The sequence below is a fragment of the Papaver somniferum genome, chromosome 9 (assembly GCF_003573695.1).
Source record: "Papaver somniferum cultivar HN1 chromosome 9, ASM357369v1, whole genome shotgun sequence".
Classification (NCBI taxonomy): domain Eukaryota; kingdom Viridiplantae; phylum Streptophyta; class Magnoliopsida; order Ranunculales; family Papaveraceae; genus Papaver; species Papaver somniferum.
In genome coordinates, this window is record NC_039366.1 from 195,495,179 (window position 1) to 195,504,290 (window position 9,112).

The 9,112-nt window shown below is 36.3% G+C and overlaps 1 protein-coding gene across 1 annotated transcript; it reads left to right on the plus strand.

The window, feature by feature from the left end:
- The first annotated feature begins 7,839 nt into the window (after positions 1–7,839).
- Positions 7,840–8,556, plus strand: LOC113313055. Its single transcript, XM_026561779.1, has one exon. It carries the CDS (start codon positions 7,840–7,842, stop codon positions 8,554–8,556), a length of 717 nt encoding a protein of 238 aa, XP_026417564.1.
- The last annotated feature ends 556 nt before the right edge of the window (positions 8,557–9,112 follow it).

A 9,112-nucleotide genomic window follows, 5' to 3' on the forward strand; every position in this document is an offset into this window, starting at 1 on the left:
TTTTTGAAAAGATTTCATCTAAAGGTTTTATCCTATAAAAGAAATTGGATTTCTCTAGTTGGCATGAAGAGGATTTAGCTTGCTTCAAAAAATTCAAGCTTGGAAATATCTTTGATGGCAATGGTCAAGGTTTTGATTCTCTCACAAGAATTTTCTATGCCAACATTCATGATGTTGATCTTGATAAGATGGAATTCAAATCCATGGTAACTTTTTAATAGAGAATTAATTTCAAGGATTACCAACATTCCGTTGGGAAACGTGCGTCTTCCTAGACCAAGTGAAGAACGTCCATCATGTGATGAAATCTCTCTTGGGCTTTGTGGCAAGAAAGTATCTTGAAATCAAGGAAAATTTCCTACTAATGATCTTAGTATCCTGTTGTTGGCATTTGGGAAACTTGGTATCCCCAATCTTTGTCCCTCCACAATTGAGAACTCTTGGTGGAGTCTTGAGTTTGCAGAATTAGTCTATTTCCTTGATTCGGGTGTTCAAAGTCTTGATATTTATAGTTTTATCATTTATCAATGACTTCGATGACTTCACCCATCAAGATGTTAGGTTACCCTTGCTTGATTAGACAAATTTGTCGTGATCATGGTCTTGATTCGATTGGCACCTCTCACGGAGTTCCCAAACCGGTTCGTCCGTGTACCTTCAGACGCATAAGGGAGAATGTGTGCAAAAGACAAAAAGATGCTTCACTTAACGATTGCGACCCTACCACTTTGAGTCTTCTTCAAAAAATTCATAAGGGTGTGTGTAAGGTCGATTCAAGGGTGAAGTGTGTCCAAGAACAATTGTCTTTGGTTGCAACGAAGTTTTCCGAGCTCAAGGAAGAATTGAACACAATTCAAGCATCTTGGAGTGTCTCCGATGAGGAAGAAGATGAGTAATTTGTGTTCTTATTTCCTAGTAAATCTTCTGTTTTTCTTGTTTTGTTTAGAAGAATAACCAGAGGTTGGAATAGCCATTATTGTGATTACACATAGCTATGTCCAACGTTTTCATCTTCATGTTTTTAGATTTATTGGTTTAAATTCTAAACTTTTTGGAAGATGATTTTTGCAGTATTAATCTTTATTATTTTATATATTGCAAGAATGTGTGTGTTTACGTACGTGAACTTGACTATCCCATATATTGTCAATTATTGATGGAAGATAGGTTAACATCTTTTGTGTGCAAGGATTATGTCTACTAAATGTCGTTATGCAAATAGTGATTGAAAATAGAATGAATCCTTGTGTATTCCGCAGTAATTGATCTTCCCTGATCCATATTTTATGTATTACTGTGAGGCTCTGTAAAGTGTCTTATGTTGAGCATTAAACAACCGAGTTGGTTATTTTTGATTAGCTATGTTGTTGTTCCGTGAGGTACTTTATGTCGAGCATTTTCAACTAAGTTAATCATCTTGTTTGGTTATTTAGTTATGACTCCATAAGTTTTCTTATGTTTGAGCGTTCATGACTGGGTTGATTGTTTTCATGATTAACTTAGTCATTGCTCTATAGACTCTCTTATGTGAGTATGACTAATTAAATTGATTACTCTGTGATTAGTTTGATTGTGTATTTCGATTATATTAATTATGGGTTTACTTGTGATTAATCTAATTGAGCGCTCTTAAGTCTCCATAAGTTTACTTGTGTTGAGCATTTTCGGTTAAATTAATCATGAACTTCTTGTGGTTAATTTAACACTTCGGATTCAAATTCATACTTGTATGTGATTTTTAATGTCCAAAGAAATCCTTCTTTTCTCTTCGAAATTAAGGTCGCTCTTGTTGTTCCCTTGGGAATGACATATTATGGGGGAGAGTTCTTTTTGAACTTGCGCTTAATTTCCAAATCTTTGTGGGGAGTGCGGCTGTGGAATATTATAGGGGCTATATTGTATCTTTGTAAACTCCTTGATGAATGCATTTAGCTTCGGCTTTATGATCGCATCTAAAGAACAAGTTGATATTTTTGCTTTCTTTTGGTCATGAAATGTCTCTTTCGGAAATTTCATTAGGATCCCGTTCTTGTACCTTTGCCAATTTTATTGACAAAATGGGGGAGAATTAATATGTAGTTCACACTACAAATACATATGGTGTTCGGATCATTATGTAAGGGGGAGTAGTTTCCATGTGAAATGGAGAATTTACTAAGTGGGAGTGATACATATCACCACAGTATTGTTGTTGAAGTTGTGATACAATTGAACTTTGATGATGTATAATGATACTATGACACTGTATAACAATGATTGAGAACTATTGTTTTCTTGTTGTTATAGCTGCGGATTTTCAACAACGATGATGCTAAACTTACAACCTTTGGGATCATTGGAGTACTTGGAAGTGACGGAGATTTCGACTAATGTTGAAGATTAGGCATGTGGAATAGGAGCTACAAAAGTTAATTTATTTATTTTTTGTATTCCATATGTATTAATAGTTTTTCATTAAAATTGACAAAGTGGGAGATTGTTAGAGCATTGCTCGGTCGAACTCGCATGTGTTGCTATCTCAAGCATGTTTGTCAATATTAGTGATCAGAACTATAAGTCTTGATTTCTAGCCTATTAGAGATAAGGTCTTGGATTAGGATAGAAAGTGTAGTTGAGATCAAGACTCCATGGAAATCATCATACAAGATGAAGGACTACTCAAGGAACTGGTGGATCTTCATCGACTAAAAGGTATGTGGAGACTTGAACTTATCTGTCACTCAAAAGTCGATTTACTCTATCTCCTACTCTTGAGACAAAAGTCGTTTTGATATATAGACTTTCATTATACACATTTGCTATTTCGATCCGAGTTTATATCGCCTATCTATTTCTCGAAATATGTGTTGGTAAGATTTCGCTATAGTCTAATTAATCTTTACCAAGTGACGAAAGTCATGTTATGTTTCAATCACTTTGAAAATTGCTCTGACGAAAAATGGTTTGTGAATAACGGCTATATAACGTTCTCTGAGAATGTTTCAATGAATGAAATGAGAGTTTAGATTACATAACCATTGGTGGATATAAGCATTTTTGTGGAAACACATATATACATAAGTCCTATTCCTTGAACCAAAGTTTGCTAAACTTTGTTGATCAAGAGAAGTTGGTAGTGGCGTGAGCCAAGTCCGCGAACTTGCGGAACTTCTCGGCCCGAGATTTTTTGCTGGAGTTTGTGTACTCCTTCCATGAGCTTAATTCCGCGAACTTGAGCAGGTTATATCTAAAGTCGGTTATTCTTGAACTAATGTTTAAATAAACTAAGGAATGCTTTTGCAAACCGTGGCTATAAAGTTCATGAACCGATTCGAGTGAATCAAACCGATTTTGCTTCAATTGTGTATTATGTAGTTACATAAGATTTCCTTGCAATTGAACAACTCTATAACTAGTTCATTTGAGTCATTTGAACTAGTTATGGTGAAGAAGAATAAGGTGGACATGAGAGTAATCAAATGGCTAACCATTTGGTTGACTTGTTGAACCAACAAATGTTAATGTTTGGGTACGGTTCATAAACCCAAAATTGGACATTTCATTTGTGTATGAAAAGCTATGTTTTCGACCTAACGTTGAGAAATAGTAGCTTGAATCTAATCATCTTTTCATATAACGGAGAATATTGAATGCTTTGTTACTAAGCTAACATTGATTGCAAACCCTGATTTGAAAGTGTATATAAGGGAGAACTCTAGCAACTGGGAAACCTAATCCCCACACATTCTGTGTGATACTAGTTGTGCTAAGCTAGAGTCGATTCTCCTTTAACCTTTGGTTTCTTCTTCTAAACCAGGTTAACGACTTAAAGACTTTATTGGGATTGTGAAGCCATACCGATATTACTTTTCTTGTAGTTGTGTGATCTGATCTTGCATCTTCTATCGTACGAGTACAATTGAAATAATTGGCTTGAGATTTTATATCTCTGATAGGATAGAAAAGTAATCACAAACAAACTTCGTCTCATCGTTTGTGATTCCACAATATCTTTTTTCACTGCGTCGATTAAGATTATTGTGAGGTGATTGATAATACTAAGCTGTTCTTCGGGAATATAAGTCTGGTATTATTGATTGGTTCCTGTTCACCTTGATTTATCAAAAGACGGAACAAAACTAGTAGGTATATTCGTGGGAGACGGATTTATCTATTATCGTAGACTTTTCTGTGTGATACAGATTTGTTAATTAAAGTCTTCGACTTTGGGTCGTAGCAACTCTTAGTTTTGGGTGAGATCATCTAAGGGAATCAAGTGCGCAGTATCTTGCTGGGATCAAAGGCGTAGGAGCATAATTGTACCTTTGATCAGTGTGAGATTGATTGGGGTTCAACTATAGTCCAGAACGAAGTTAATTTGGAGTAGGCTAGTGTCTGTAGAGGCTTAATACAGTGTGTGTTCAATTTGGACTAGGTCCCGGGGTTTTTCTGCATTTGCGGTTTCCTCGTTAACAAAATTCTGGTGTCTGTGTTATTTCTATTCCGCATTATGTTTGTTTATATAATTGAAATATCACAGGTTGTGCGTTGTTCAATCAATTAGAATATCCGAACCTTTTGGTTGTTGATTTAAATTGATTGACACTTGGATATTGGTATTTGGTACCATCCAAATTATCTCTCTTTGATAAAGACTCGCATACTTTTATTTGCTTGAGTAAAGATCAAATTGAGAGATTGATATATAAACTCTTTGATGTACTTTTAATCTAGATTGAGTCTGACTGTCTAGTTGATTATCTAGAAAGTATATTGGAGTTTGTCCATACAGATTGCTAAGCGAAATATTGGGTGTGGTTGTTAGACCCCCGCTTTTTCAAAGTTAACTACTATTATCTCAACAAACAAAGGCTCTGCTTATCAGTTTTCTCTTCAGAACTTTATAAAGGTATGTGGTTTACCCCCTTCTTACTATGTCAATGATACTGCCCCCCCCCCCCCTTCCATGAACTCCCTGGCAGTCACTTATTTTGATGCTGTTAAGAAACAAATCCCAGACCAATTCTCTTTGTCTGCAAGAGACTCTATTTTATGGCAGTGCAACAATATCAAGCACGCTCAGGATTATTTATTGGTTGTACCAATTATTGGGCTTAATCAGTACATTGGGCCTAGACAGTTCCGTGTCGTGCTTTGTTACCGACTCAGTATCCCTCTGTTTGTTGAGAATAGCTTATGCACAAGCTGTAACAAATCTATGGACATCTTTGGATACCACGCGCTTCATTGTGCTAAAGATGTTGGAAGTAAGTTTCGACATGATTTTGTCTGTGATATTGTTGTTGATATCTGTTACAAAGCTAGTGTACCTTCGCGCAAGGAAATCTCCCTTGACATTATTTCAGACGAGGACAAAGATTTGAGGCATGCTGATATTCTAGTTCTCAACTGGGAAAACGGTCAAGATGTTGGTATGGATGTCATTGGTGTCTCGCCCTTTACTGGTGATGGTATACGCTCTTTTGTCCCAGGGAAGGCTATTGCTAGAGCGGTCTCAAGAAAGCGTGCTAGTACTTAGACAAGTGCACTTCACTTGGGTATGGTCTTGGTGTCCTGACTTTCTCTACCTTGGGGGAACTTGGTGAAAACACTTTATGTTTTTTTAAGCGTCTGAAGAACTGTCTTGTTAGTAATGATGCTAGTAGTGGTTTTGGTAGTTTTATTTTCCATAGATTAGGCATTGTTATTCATAGGGGGGTTGGTGCCCAGCTTGTTGCTAGGATGCCAACCAATAGCTTTGTTTGATTTTTGTTATGTATTACAGTGATATTTTTTAAATACAATTTCCCACTAATAAAAATTCATGGATCAAAAATATCTTATTTCTATAGCTGGGTGGTCTACAAAATAGGGGAATGTTTCGTCTTTTTTGTGTCTATTCTATATAAAATCCTATGTTAACAGAAGCTCGAGCGAAAAAAAATCCCATATTAACCGAAGCTCGAGCGTACAAAAAGCTTGAATCAGTTGGTTTTTCTTTTTGCTACTAGATAATAGATAGAAATTATTAATATCTAACTAGCCAATATGAAATCCTAGATTTTCCGGATTGCTCCATGAACCTCACTACGATCTAGGATTAGAAGAAGAGAAAGAGAACCATATAAATGCAAGTCATAAACAAAAGAAAATAAGTAAAATACTCAGAGATTTAACGTGGTTCAACAATATACATGATATGTGAATATTGTCTACATCCACCAAACGACTATGACCTATTTCTTTATTATAGAACCGCCAACTGAGAACTACAAAAGAATTGAATAATAAATTAACCGACTACCACAATGTGACCGAACACAATGACTCTCACAAACGCCCTATAAATCCAAAGTAGTGTCTCACCAATACGAGATAATGATTACCACATTATCAATCACAGTGAGACTATCTTCTCTGCACACCCTGACATAGATCACCATGGACGCCTTCATCTCAACACCAATAATCTAATCCAGCACCACCAAGATGATATTCTCCTCAACAATATGTCTTACCAACATCTCCATATGAATACTCCATAAAGACATATCTTCCAACATCGATAAGTATTCGGTAAACACCATAATGATGTACTCCTTCCATCATTATTCGTCTATCACGTCCACCCCAATAGGTGGGATGAATTCCTTACATCTCTTATGAGAATTCCCTTGAGAACTCATAGCTAAAACTCATAGCGTAGACCTCCTTACATAGTAGACATATTACTTATCCTACAAGTTTAGGGTTTCCTAACTTATTAAGTTCCTAAACTTTAGGAATAAGTAAACAAATTAAAGTTTATTACAAAAAACTCTTAATACCGATCCTACTTAATCACCTACTAAGTTTGGGATAATTCAAACCCTAACTGCTGATCTTAAATATTATGAGTTTGTATTAAACTCAAACTCCTAAACCTATTGTCTCCACAATTCTCCACCTCGGATCATGCATTTACGCATCAGACGATCAACTTGTTATCCCTCCATCTTCTGAAAATCGATTGCACCAAATGCTGCCTACATATCCTCACTGCAAGTAATCAAACCGAACGTAGTTCACCTAAATATTCCGTAGAACCTCCACCAGAAGAGAGAAAACAAAACTTGAATGTCACTAACTCAAGACTCAACAATCTAATCTATCAGTGATTGTACGAATCTCCACCTCAATGAAAAAATTCCAGACCATTTTACCACTCACCATCATATGATCACCCGTTATGCAACATCTTGAGATACACCTTATTCCTTCATGTTCACAACTCCACATTGATTGGCACCATTCCAGGCGTACTGCATGCCAACTCAATCAGACCATATATGATCATCATCTGTATGCTACCAACCGAATTTATTTACAGTTATTATGCGCCCTTGAGCTTTTGCTTCCCCTTCAATATTGCTACATATAATCTTAGCTCCATCTCGGCTTGCCTTGATTCACATGAGTTAATATTCCTCTCCACTTAAGCCACTAACTCTAATTTGCATACCATACCCAAAAGGGGTGACTTACATAACCATTCGATCACCAAATTGAACACTACCGCTGTAACCTTTAAATGTCTTCCCAAGCACCTGTAACATAATCATAGTCATCATCTTCATCTCTAAACTCCAACCAAGTCAATTGCTTATTTAAATATTTGTGAGGCCAGCGTCATGAATTGGAGGAGGAACTGAGTTGCGCTCTGCGAATCGGGCGATTGAATCGGCGATCAACTCGGTGAATTTTTTTTCTTAGCTTTCGATTTCTGTGCACAACATCAATTTATTTCAGGTGAATCGTTGATTTTCTTCATTGATCATCATGTTTTCTCGGATAATTGAGCATTAATTCAAGTGTTTTACTATGGATAATTGTCCTGAAATAATTGTTAATCTTGATACTAGCTCTGCTAAGTCAGATTCAGTTGTTGGGAAGAAAATTCCTTTGATTGAGTTACCAGATGATTTGTTCGAAAAAAATTTAGATCCATGGAGATTCTCTCTTATTGGAAGGTTAAATTTACATAAAATTAAGTTTGTTGATGTAGTTATAATTCTTAGAAGTCAATGGAAATTAGTTGGTGATTGCAAACTAATTCCATTAGGAAGAGGTTTTTTCACAATCAAACTAGATAATGAGATTGATCGAGATCACATCAAATCAAAAGTATGGGAGGTTAAAGATCAAGTTCTCAAAGTCAGGGACTGGGTTTATAATTTTCGACCTGTTAGTCAAAGAAGTTCTAAGGCATTTGTTTGGGTGCGTTTTCCGGGGTTAGGTCTTGAATTTTGGAGTGAACAAATTCTTTTTAAGATTTGTCAGGAACTTGGTACTCCAATTAAAATTGTTGCGGAAACTGCTAAATATGATGTTGGATATTATGCAAATGTGTTGGTGGAGGTAGATTATGCTCTTCCAATTCCAAATAAGGTTTGGATTGGTACTAAATATGGTGGTTTCTTTCAAGAAATCTCCATTCCAGATTGTTCCAAATACTGTACTATTTGTAAAATGGTTGGACATTTCATTACCGAATATCGTGTTGAGAAAAATAGAGTTACTGAAAATACTTCAGCATGAACTAATGTTCTGTTGATGGTGTATTTTCAACAAAGGTCAAAATATTAAAATCATGATACTGCATGTTTCTGACACGACTTTAGGAACGCATGTGATGATTCATATTTTATGAGCCATGATGCACATGTCACTTGAAAGGCCTCCCCGGAGCGTTTGATGCCTCGCATTTCATTAGAGCTGTCAAACGGGCAAGCTAGGGTCAACCCGTCCCTAGCTTTCCAACCCGTACTAGGGTTAGGTCAACCCTAGCCCTAGTACTATTCACGAACAAGCTCAAAACCCCAACCCTAGCCCTAGAGGGGTCAACCCTGACGGGTTGGCGGGTTGGCTTGTTAATGTTATCAATTTAAAAAATAAATTTAAAATTTAGGATTGTGTAGGATTATTCATTCAGTAAAGGTAGAACCTAGGTCAATTTGGTGTTTAACTAGAAGCCCCACCACTGAGTTGTAAAGTGGACGTTTTTATTGCCACTTAATCAACGATATAGCCGGTTACGGCGCTTTAGTTTTCTTAGGCAGAGAACCCTAACATCAACTAAGCATTTTACTTTTTT